The sequence below is a fragment of the Amblyomma americanum genome, chromosome 3, assembly GCF_052857255.1.
Source record: "Amblyomma americanum isolate KBUSLIRL-KWMA chromosome 3, ASM5285725v1, whole genome shotgun sequence".
Taxonomy (NCBI): domain Eukaryota; kingdom Metazoa; phylum Arthropoda; class Arachnida; order Ixodida; family Ixodidae; genus Amblyomma; species Amblyomma americanum.
This window is the reverse complement of record NC_135499.1, coordinates 122,666,465-122,678,660: the sequence shown is the minus strand read 5'-3', so window position 1 is coordinate 122,678,660 and position 12,196 is coordinate 122,666,465. Positions and strand designations below refer to the sequence as shown.

General features: G+C 49.6%; 1 protein-coding gene across 1 annotated transcript; it reads left to right on the top strand.

Annotated features, from left to right (window-relative positions):
- Positions 1 to 2,935: 2,935 nt before the first annotated feature.
- LOC144124079 (uncharacterized) lies at positions 2,936 to 8,913 on the top strand. Its single transcript, XM_077656745.1, has 2 exons — positions 2,936 to 3,857; positions 8,906 to 8,913. The coding sequence occupies exons 1-2, from the start codon at positions 2,936 to 2,938 to the stop codon at positions 8,911 to 8,913; spliced, it is 930 nt and encodes a 309-aa protein (XP_077512871.1).
- The last annotated feature ends 3,283 nt before the right edge of the window (positions 8,914 to 12,196 follow it).

The window sequence follows — 12,196 nt, the reverse complement described above, 5'->3', positions numbered from 1 at the left end:
AGTTGCTTTAAATACCTGGCACGCTCGCCAATGGAGCGCGTTGTCACTCCGTCGCAGCATGCGCTGCTTGGCTATGGTCTGATCGAGCTTTCAGGTATAGAGATAGCCAACGACGCGAAAGGGTAACCAGAGAAAGCGGTCGCTTTTTGCGACCTGCTAAGTTCCTCAGCAGTGTCAGCAGTGGCACAGCGGACACGGGTAAAATTCAAGAGAAGGGCGAAAAGAGGGAAGGGGGCTCAACTTAGGGCAGGTAGTGACAGCTGATCCGGATCATGAGAGGGAAATAACGACAAGGGTAAGAATGGGGCGGAAAGCATATGGCAGGTTCTCTGAGGTCGTTAATGGCAGTTTACCAATATCCCTCAGGAGAAACGTATACAAAAATTTTATCTTGCCGGTAATCACCTACGGGGCAGAAACGTGGAGGCTGACGAAAAGGGCACAGCTTAAGGCAACGCAGCGAGCTATGGAAAGAAAAACGATAAGTGTAACGTTAAGAGACCGGAATCAGGAAGAGTAGGTGAGGGAACAAACGCGGGTTAATGACATCCTAGTTAAATCAAGAGGAAGAAATGAGCTCGGGCAGAGCATTTATTACGAAGGTAAGATATCCGCTGGTTCTTAAGGGTAATGGAGTGGATTCCAAGAGAAGGCAAGCGTAGCAGGGAGCGGCAGAAACTTAGACAGGCTGATGAAGTGAAGACGTTCGCAGGTATAGGGTGGGCGCAGCTGGCAAAGAACAGGGTTAATTGTAGGGTGCTCGGCTTATTTAGGGTGAAATGCTTGAGAAATAGGTCTTGCACCAAACCTTGCGCAAACAAAAATACCTTGTGCTATGGCGCTCTTTGGCCGCAGATGCCCTTGCGCCATAAAAATTCACGGGAGCGGCCTTTCTCTGTAGTGGGCGTAGTCAGGCTGATGATGAAGATGAGGAAAAGGGAGGCGGTTGCTCCTGTACTTACCTTAATCCTGTGCCTGCAATCTCTATTATTTTTTTATGTTTAATCCTTGAATTGAACAGGCCCCTTGAACATGCACCGTGACTCATTCCAGCGTTCTTATTTTAGTCGGCCATCTTAAATTTCGTGGCTTCTGTTGTCTCAGGATGTTTCCTGGGCAGTAAGTAACAACGCTTCGTTCTTAAGAAAGCTGTTGTGGAAAATAGGAGACGGCCCCGAAGGGACGGAACGGGAAGACGCTCAACGTGGGGCAACGCGACACCCGCCCTCGCGCCGGGTCTGACCAAGGTCACAAGTGGCTCTCTATCTCTCTTTCTCCCGACTGCCCGAGGCCAACCGCTCGAGATGCCTTCTTTTCTCCCCTTCCCACTGTTCCCTTTTGTATCCATGTGTTTTGTGTCAAACTTCGACCCGTGTAAATAAAGTCAGTGTGAAAGTGAAAGCCACCGAGAGAGCGTCGTTTTTGTGAGGCTCCAGCGCGCGCGGCCCCGCCGCCCGAACGAGTCTTACGCGCAGTTTGGCTTTAATTAGTGCGGTTCAGTCGTTACTTGCCGGGGTGTCAACGGTCGCAGTTACTAACGTTCAGAAGAAATAACATTTTTGGTGCCGAAACCCGGGAAACTTAGTTAACAGTGATCGAGAACGCCATGGAACGACTCCAGAAGAAGCAAGCCGCACTACGACAAGCGATCGACAGGATCATCACAGCAGCCACCACACTCCTACAAGAGCCTGCAGTCCAGAGCGGTGAGCTGGAAGAACAATTTGACCTCCTTGTCGAGCAATCAGAAGAACTTAAAGCAGTTAATGAGAGCATCGAGAAGAGGGTAGACCTGCAGGAACTCAACGCCGAATTGGCAGCCGTATCTGTCTTCAGTGAGAAAATCAGCGTCACGAAAACACGCATCAAAAGAGCCCTACGTAACCAAACCTCGAGCGAAGATAGATCGACAACTCCGTCAGTAACGGGGGCTCTTCCCGAGCCTAATTCGCAGTCTTCAGTGAACACCGGCATCCCCACGAGCCAGCTACCGTCAGCAACTACCAAACTTCCGAAGCTGGAAATCGCCAAGTTCAGCGGAGACTTGCGATCATGGCAGAGATTTTGGAATCAGTTCGAATCAATAATTCACAAGAATGAAGTTCTTTCAGCAATCGCTAAATTCCAGTACTTGACGAGTTACCTCACAGGAAAGGCGGCCGCGGCTATCGAAGGGCTATCCCTAAGCAATGAAAACTACGCAGTAGCGATCAAGACCCTGACGGAAAGATTCGGGAAAGAAGACGTCATAATCGAAGAACACATGTCACGGTTGCTCGGTGTTCGCCCGGTACACAACCTCCACGACACGGAAAGGCTTAGGACCCTTTATGATGAAATCCAGTCGGGAGTCCGAAGCCTCGAGGCACTGGGAGTGACATCGAGTACGTACGGCGTGCTGTTGCTGACTGTCTTAAGGAAAAGCATTCCTGATCAGCTGTGCCTTGAATACTGCCGGAAGAAAGCTACCGCTAAAGCCAATCCCCAAGACGAACTCCAAGATTTCCTAGATTTCTTAAGAATGGAAGTGGAGAGCAGAGAACGAGCACAGTACAGCAGCCGCCAGTCGCAGAGCACTGTTCTCAAACCGAGGGATTCAAGCCTAAAGGGAAAGACGCCTTCCGCAGCAGTTTTCGCTGTAAAAGGCAGAGAGTCGCAGTGCTCATTTTGTGGTGCAGAAGATCACCTTCCGCAGGACTGTGTGGTCAGCGTTCCGCTAGAAATGAAGAAGGAAATCATGGCCAAAGAGAGAAGGTGCTTCAAATGCGCGAAAAGGAACCATCGGGCAACCGAATGCCGATCAGCCAAGTGGCTTAAGTGCGCGAAATGCTCCGCCCGGCACGCTACAGGCGTCTGCGAGTTAAACAGGCCGACACCATCTCATGCAAGAAACGTCGCTGCATCTCTTGAGACTACCGTGCAGTCATCTTTACAGATGGCACAGACGAACTCCACTCCGAGTGTGCTCCTGCAGACAGCACAAGCCTGGGCAGAAGCGAAACAGAATCGCGCCTTGGTTAGAATACTGCTCGACGGTGGCAGCCAACGAACTTTCGTAAAAGAAGAAGTTTCCCGGCGTCTTAAGCTTCGAGTGGTGGGCAAAGAACGTCTCGCCATTCACACCTTTGGGACCACGAAGCCAAGCATCAAAACGTGCAACAGAGTCGAGTTATGGCTACGAAGCCGGCATAACGACAACATAATTCGACTCGAGGCCCTCGAGGTTCCTGAGATTTCCGGGGACTTTCTACAACCACCGGACGCCTCCGCTACCAGCCTGGCTGCAGACCAAGGGCTCCAGCTCGCTGATCTGGCTCCTGGCGACCATCGACAGAACACCGGCGTCTGTATCTTGATTGGCGCTGACCGATACTGGGACGTCACCACCGGAAAAGTCAAGCGTGTCAGCGACAAGCTTGTTGCCGTGGAGACCATCTTTGGGTGGACATTACAAGGTATAGTTTCTAAAACAACGGCGACGATGTGTTTGACGACAACCACCGGAGTCATGCGCATCTTGGTGACCACCCAACAGGACAACGACGTCCTATCCAGACAGCTGAAATCATTTTGGGAGCTGGAACACCTTGGGATAGTCGACAGGGAAGCCACAAACAAGGAAGACGAAGTTCTTAAAAACTTCCAAGAAACCGTCACTTACAGAGATGGTCGTTATCAGGTGGCCCTGCCCTGGAAGCACAATGCGTCAGATTTAGCTGACAATAAAGGGGTAGCTGCGCAGAGGCTTCGGTCATTAACGGCCAAGCTGCTGAGAAGTGACGACATCATGCAAGCTTACGACCAAGCGCTGCGAGAATACCTGGTTTCCGGACACGCCGAGGAGGTCAACGGAAATGGTGAGTCCCCAAAGGGACCTATTTATTACCACCCGCATCGAGGCGTTGTCAGACCGACAAGTGAGACAACCAGGCTGAGAGTTGTTTTCGACGCGTCCTCGAGCGCACAAGGTCAGCTCTCGCTCAATGATGTTCTGTTTGCGGGACCAAATTTGAATCCAAATCTCTCAGACATCCTAATCAGGTTCCGAACCCACAGCATCGCTATCATGGCAGACATAGAAAAGGCATTCCTCCAGGTGCAGCTCGCCGAAAGTGACCGCGACGCCCTGCGTTTTCTGTGGTATGAACGAGCGCCCAAGCAGTCGGAACCTCTGCCCCCTGTCAAAGCGTATCGTATGACGAGAGTGCCGTTCGGAGCAACATCGAGTCCCTTTTTGCTTGCGGCAACTCTCAAACACCATATAGGGTCCATGCAAGACATTTATCCCAGCACTGCGAATGTACTCAAAAATGACCTGTATGTGGACGATCTAGTGACGGGCGCTGACACCATAGAGGAGGCGGAGCGGATCTGTGAAGAATCGCAGTGCATTATGAACAAGGCCGGCATGCATCTGCGCAAGTGGCGATCGAATGCGGCAGAGCTTACAACGATGATATTAGAAAGTGATAACGCACGAGGCAGCTTGCCGGAGCTCACGACGACAAAGATCCTCGGTGTCGAATGGAGGCCTCACGCTGACGACTTCGTGTTTGAGATGAACACCCTAATATATTTCTTGAGAACGCGGCAGGATACGAAGAGATGTTTGCTACAAGCGTCAGCGCGTATTTTCGACCCTTTCGGTTTCCTCGCCCCGATCTCGACTACAGCGAAGATTTTGTTTCAAACCCTTTGGGAGCGCGGTACAGACTGGGATGACAAGCTGCCAACAGACGTATTAGAGAAATGGAACAGTTGGTGCCAGCAGCTTACTGAGCTTCGCTGCATTTCAGTGCCTCGCAAAATCGCCTTGAAGGGAGAACATGCCGAGCCGGAGCTACATGTTTTCTGTGATGCCAGCCCCAAAGCTTACGGTGCCGTAGCTTACGTGAAGACAAAAATGAAGACGGGAGCTTCACTGTATCCCTTTTGATGGCGAAGTCAAGGGTGGCTCCGTTAAAGCGCTTGTCATTGCCGCGGTTGGAGCTAATGGGGGCTCTAATTGGAGCTCGGTTGGCCAAAACGCTTATTCAGCAGATGAATGTGGCAGCTCTTTCAGTCAACATTGCTGGAGTGACTCGACTGTTTCACTGAGCTGGATAGAGAGCTCTGCTCTGAGGTGGAAACCTTTCATTGCCAACCGAGTGCAAGAGATTCAATCTCTGACGGATCCTTTAGTCTGGAGACATTGCCCTGGAAAGGAAAACCCCGCGGACTTGTTGACAAGGGGCATAATGCCATCCAGCTTGATTGACAGTAAAACCTGGTGCACCGGACCTGATTGGCTGAAGACTTCAACAGTGTACCCCACTGTTCTGCCACAGATCGATAACAAGATTTGCGCAGAGGAGAAAAGAGTCGTGCAAGTGCTCAATACAGTGAGCTGCAGTGCATCGGAGCCTTTGCTAGATATTGAAAACAGCAGCTCCTTGACCAGAGTCCTTCGCGTAACAGCCTGGATTCAGCGCTTTCTGCATAACTCTCGGAACCCCTCACTGAAACGAGAAGGAGAGTTAACAGCACCAGAACTGGCGGAGGCCGAGAACTACTGGCTTCGACTGTCACAAATGACAAGCTTCTCGAAGGAAATAGGCGCACTTCAGTCGTCAACTCCACTCGACAAGAGATCGCCCATCCTAGCTCTCAACCCCTACCTCGATGCTGATGGTTTACTCAGGGTAGGCGGTAGACTCCAATATAGCGCCGAAGAGGAAGAAACAAAACATCCAGTAGTAATCTCTTGCGCACATCGGTTCGCATTATTGCTCATCGCTCGCGAGCACATGCGCTTGCTGCATGCTGGAGTGCGAGACACCCTATGCCACCTCCGTGAGCGCTACTGGGTGCTGAGAGGAAGACAAGCAATAAAGTCGGTGATTAGGCGCTGCGTTCCATGCCAGAGACAAAGTTGCCGTCCCGCAGCTGAACCCGTAGCCCCTCTACCACCTGAACGCGTCACCAAGGCTGACCCCTTCCAGATCGCAGGTGTCGACTTTGCGGGGCCGCTATTCTGCAGTGAAAATGGAGTGACTCGCAAGGCGTACATCGCTCTCTTTACATGCGCGACAACCAGAGCAGTCCATCTCGAGCTCGTGAGAGACCTCACATCCAACTCTTTCCTGAGGGCTCTCAGAAGGTTTGTTTCCAGACGCGGGATGTGCAAAATAATATATTCTGATAACGCTCTGGCCTTTAAAAGAGCGTCAAAAGACATTGCAGCGATGTTTCGGGCATCGAGGGGAACAGAGGTCCAGGCATATCTCAGCGAACACCGAATGTCCTGGAGATTCATTGTGGAAAGAGCGGCCTGGTGGGGCGGCTTCTGGGAAAGAATGGTTCGGACCGTGAAAACGTGCCTTCGCAAAACACTCGGCAGAAGCAGCCTGGATTTCGACAGCCTCCACACAGTTCTCACAGAGGTCGAGGCGGTCGTAAATTCCCGTCCCCTCACATATGTCCACTCGGATGCGGGGGAGCCAGCTCCTCTAACACCCGCTCATTTCCTTGTTGGACGACGGCTAACAGCTTTGCCGTCCACGACTGCGGCCACTTCTGCGATGTCGACGCGTGGAACGCTGCAAAGAAAATGGAAGTACCGCGTCGCACTTGTGGATTTGTTTTGGAAACGGTGGAGGCGGGAGTATCTCTTAGAACTGAGGTCCGCTCATTTCACCCGGCCTACACAGCAGCGAAGCATACAGGAAGGCGCTATTGTGCTGCTCGGCGACGAACGGACGCCCTGCCAGATGTAGCCGATGGCGAGAGTCAAGGAGACCTTCCCAGGAAGGGACGGTAATGTGCGCGCTTGCAAGATTGTGCTCCCAAACAGAGGGGAGATGCGTCGGCCAGTGCAAGCTCTTTTCCCTCTCGAACTTCAAGGTTGGGACGTGTCACGCAGTGCACAATGAGCCGAAATAGCTCATTGCGGGGGAGGATGTGGAAAATAGGAGACGGCCCCGAAGGGACGGAACGGGAAGAAGCTCAACGTGGGGCAACGCGACACCCGCCCTCGCGCCGGGTCTGACCAAGGTCACAAGTGGCTCTCTATCTCTCTTTCTCCCGACTGCCCGAGGCCAACCGCTCGAGATGCCTTCTTTTCTCCCCTTCCCACTGTTCCCTTTTGTATCCATGTGTTTTGTGTCAAACTTCGACCCGTGTAAATAAAGTCAGTGTGAAAGTGAAAGCCACCGAGAGAGCGTCGTTTTTGTGAGGCTCCAGCGCGCGCGGCCCCGCCGCCCGAACGAGTCTTACGCGCAGTTTGGCTTTAATTAGTGCGGTTCAGTCGTTACTTGCCGGGGTGTCAACGGTCGCAGTTACTAACGTTCAGAAGAAATAACAGCTGTCGCTTTGGCAAAGAGGCGTGAATACAGGATACAGTTTAAGAATATATTACAAGGACGCAATATCACTAAAGTCAGTAGTGTTCGTACTAAACACCCGATGTAATAGAACACTTTATGCGCTTTTTGAGACTGCTAATATGAGTGGTAAAATTTATATTCTAGTTAAGCATTGAAACTGTTCAGTATGCAACTGTCTGTTTAGCGCAATTTTTCTCTGTTTTTTGTGTGCACATCTTTTTATGAATGTTTTGAGTAAGGTGAGTAGTTATCCCATTAGCAAATGCATAGCTTTTTTTGATGCACTCATTCAAGTCATTTGCCGCAGTAATGGCGGTCAGTCCTTAATATTTTGTATTTTAAGAACAAAGCAGAACTTCGTATACATTCCTAAGTATTAAATTTTATTAGCCTGTTTGTAGGAGGTCTAGATGCCGAAAATACAAAGGCACCAGGAAATGTTCATCTATACCTTGAAATATGGCTAATAGCCCGCAGTTGACGCCAAGAACATAAGATGAGAGTAGCAGTCCGCTGCCTGTATTTGAGTGCGCTCTCTCCTCGTTGCCTACCATCCTAGCATTTTTTTTTGTTGTCTCTATTACCTGTGCTTTAAACTCTTGATGTTCACCACGTATTTTTTTTTGTTAAACGTTGTTGGAACTCAGGTAGCAGCATCCCACCACTGCCACCAGTTGTTGGTATTCAGGTAGCCTGACTGGGCCGGAGAAGAGACGAGGACGATAGGAGGAAGAAAACTTGGAAAACTTTATACAAGGACTATTTACATAATGTACAAGTCCGGGCAACTCACAGTGCTTCACAGTAAGAGAGCTTCTTAGCAGTCGGGAGTCTCTGGTATCTCTCAAAAAGGGGGCTCTCCTCTGGTACCAAACCAGCAGCTCCTTAAATACTCTTCGTATTCCCCAGATCCCTACCTGCGGAATACAGTACGAAGAATGATGTCCAATCACACGATGGCACTGATGGTACCACCCACGGCAGGGCGGTCCTGATGTTTCCTCACAGCTCGGTCGAGGGAAAGGGAACAGGACACGGTCACGTTGTCGTCTTCGCGGCCTCCAGGTGGGCGCGCACGTGTGTCCGGACCGCGCCCATGTTGACCCGGAAGGCGCCTGCATGACACAGGAATGCAGGCTGTCTCCCAGCAGGGATTGAAAGATCTTGTACTGGTGACCGGAACGCGGAAGCTCTGTCGTAGGTGCGGCACTCGGGCAATTGTTCAACCCAAGCGTGACCGAAGGGTACCACACTGATACCGCACTTCGTCGTCTGAGGACCGGAACGAATACGCTTATGGTCGTCGCTGCTTGCGGCATTCCTGTTCGAACACGTGGGGACCATCGCGGTGGTCTTCAGGGAATCCTCCCCATGCCAAACTTCGCCGAACTCCACAGCAGGAAGGAAGCGCGAGCACAACAACGTACACTAAGGAAAAACTGAAGGTCGCCAGTATCGATAGCTTACCGCACTCTAACAACTCCAGATGCTATTCAGACGTTAAAAAGCTGCGGTGATGTGAAGAGTGTTTCTTTGTGCAGATCTCTGAGGCTATATATACCCCATCGCATTCACTTCAAAGTGGTGATCAAGGAATTCTTTGCGGCTCAATGTCGATAGCTGGAATCGATCGGCGTGAAAAAATTGTTACATTTCAAAATCCATTTTTTTTCAACTCTACATGCTTGTTGTGCTGCATGATAAATCTTCTCATAACCAAAGAAAGCCAAAAAATCTGCTTTTACTAAGAAAAAAAGTTTAGACACAGTTATCCTCGGCGTCCTCTAACTCTGAGGATAAGTTTTTCACCACGAGAATAAGGGATGCGTATTAAAGCATGCGCTGTTATAGCCGCTCGGTTTTTGTGCCAGGTGGATCCGGAATATGTTGACATCTTTATTTAAATATTCGCGTCTTTTTAAGTATACAAGCACCATCTGAAAACCGAATAAACTGCTATTTATTATGCGGTTCTGCGTTCGAGGGTAGAATAGACCATCCGTACGAGTTAAACTATACAAAATGATATATGAAAGACGGAGTCACGGACTCAATTGATGCCACTAGTGGTCATGCTCGAGGCCCTCCTGCGGTAGTTCCCAGAACTTCGGTAGTTTTCAGATGCCACGAAAGTTTTCAAACAAAAAGAATCCCAGAAGAAGACGCTCTCAGCAAAGGGAACTTCGGGGTTCCTTTAATACAGTGGTCTTTATCGCATTCAGCTTTAAACTCTGTTTTGGACCATCGGTGCTCGCCGACAAATGAAATTTGCTGCGCTCTCAAAGTGGGCGGCCCATATTGGAAGACGAAAAAAGCGGCGGAGGCACCGGAAACGATGTTAGTAAGTAGTTCAAGTCATGCAGTAAAAATAAACAAATGCGGGGGAACCTGAAAACGCAAGTGGGATACTCAAGCTTAGGCGATGAATAAAGTGACGACACAGAACAGCCTCAACTCCCGAATCGCCTGTGGTACTATTGAAACAGAGAATATCTGAGGGAGAATGAATTTCTCACGGGCCCGTCCAGCAGCGTTAAAGGCAACGCTAAAGATTACAAGGGTACAGCGGAGTCGCTGGTGATTGAGCCGAGCGCTAAAAGGGCGGTGCAATCTGTTTTTTAAACAATTTAAAAGCGTTCTGCTCTCCGCAAGGAATATGTAGAGACTATAACACTAAGGTTCGTGGTTGTCAGGTTGTCTTGGTTGTCGACATGCCTCCTTATTTCTTTTTTTTTTGAATTTTTAAGTTCAATACAAGTCTCCGCATCGAGATCGACGTTCACTTTCTTTCAATCCATGTCGGGTCAATAATTTTTATCAGCTATAATCATAAAGCGTTCTGCATTATCGTCGTCAGAACAAAATTCCCATGCGTGGAAATGGCAGTTTTGTGATTCCTGTCGTAAAGAAGAGCACTGGCTCAGTGGCACCTCACTGACGGATCATGAAACCGCAATGGCACGACCATGCACGCACACCAAACCGAAAACAAAAAGTAGGCTTGTGTTGCCATGACAGCCCGGAAATACAAGTCTAAAAAAACATACTGGCAAAGATTGATAAGCAACACACAAGCAGCAAAATACACAAATGGAGATGACAGCACCTGCGTAATAAAAATTTCTTCGCTATATTCCTGAGCTACGGCCCTTCAACCTGTCAAATATAGGGGCAGCAACCTTGGTCAATCTGCTAATCAGCAGCTTTTTGTTGCTTGCCCTCGCATTTTTGTAGTGTTTAAAAAATTCGAAATAAATTGAATAGAACTGAATTGAATTGAATTATGCGCTGGCACGCGTCTCCGATTACCGACGTTTTGAGAAGCTGTCATGCAGTGCCTTCGACAAGTGATTTCAGCTTAGGGCTAAAGTGTATCGGTTATGGTAAGCAAATTTCTAGAACCTTACTTCCTTCTTTGTCATACTTCTCGGCATCCAGATACACGGTCACTCATTTATGCCTTAAAGGTTTCATAGCCTCATACATATCAATCTAATCCCTTCGAAACGAGGCCCCTTAATGTTATTTTTCTACTCACGTGTTTGTGCTTTGTGTTTGAGTCCGCCCACAAGCATTAGATTACCAGACATTGCCTGTCACAACGATCTGAGATTTCACTGTCCAAAACTGCACTTTGGAAGTAGTCAGTCTTGAGGAGTTTCTCATACGATGTCGATGCCTCGGAGCCCCGCAAGCCGTCCACAAAGTGAGTGGCCTGAACTTCGTGCATAATTTTATCCTTCGCAATGCGACCTCCTGTCATAAATTTTTCTTTTAAGGCGACAGCGTTAAGTCTCCTGTTCGATAGGAAACCCGGCGTGGTCATTGGCGTCAGTGCTGAGCGAAAAATCCGCGGGATAAGAAACCTAGGTAGTCCACCTAGATCACGCGACCTTGTGGCGTCCTCACAACCCGCCCACCAAATTGTGAGCAAGCTGACCACCATAGCAGGAGGCGGTTAAATAAACGATTGGTCCCGAGAGGTTGCTTGGGAAGAGCAACCTGGGTCTCACATGCTCCGCCGGTGCCAGCACCTGTCATCGCAGGGCAGTGGCGCGTCGCTTAACCGCTGCACCACTGCGCCTTGATTGGTATGAGAACTCCCAGGGATCTATGAATGTAAAGTCGAGAATTACCAATTCTGCATATATGAGCACAAACCTATTAAGGCTATCCCATCATTCCTTTTAAGGCGGAGCTTAAGTGTCCTCTTCACTTTATCCCTTCTTTCATTCTCCTTCAACTGAAATCTCTTTTCTCTCTTTTTTCCTCGTAGTTTAGCGCATATAACAAGTGTTGGTTTATGTTCTCTGCAATGTAGCTTCATTGCTACATCACGTGAGTCATTTCTCCAGCGAAAGGCGCCCAGCGTCCGGAAGACTAAACTACAAGACCGTGCGTGTCCAAGGACGAACCGGCGCTAGTATAATGAACTGTCTCTTTACGTATTTCCTCTTTCTAATACGCAGAGAATTAAAACTCACTTCGAACCAGCACAAGTGCCGAAAGCATAAAGGCTCAGGCGGTGACTCTTAACCGGCGACGCGACGAAGTCGATCCCTTCTTACCAGGCCAGGGCCAGCCTCTGATCGTTGCGATGATTTCTATCCTGGGGCTGGCGAACGCGGCAGACCTGCTAGCAGCAAGAGATATGAAGTCGCGGAGGCGCTATGTTTAGCGGGAAGCTCGGACGCGACGCTCCGCTCTGTTTTGCCTACGGCCTCGATAAGAGCCACTCCACCCTGCCGACCTTGAATCGAGGAACACGAAGATGCCTTGAGGAATCTAACGCAAAAAAAGAACGCGGCTAACCGTAATAGCACGCACAGATA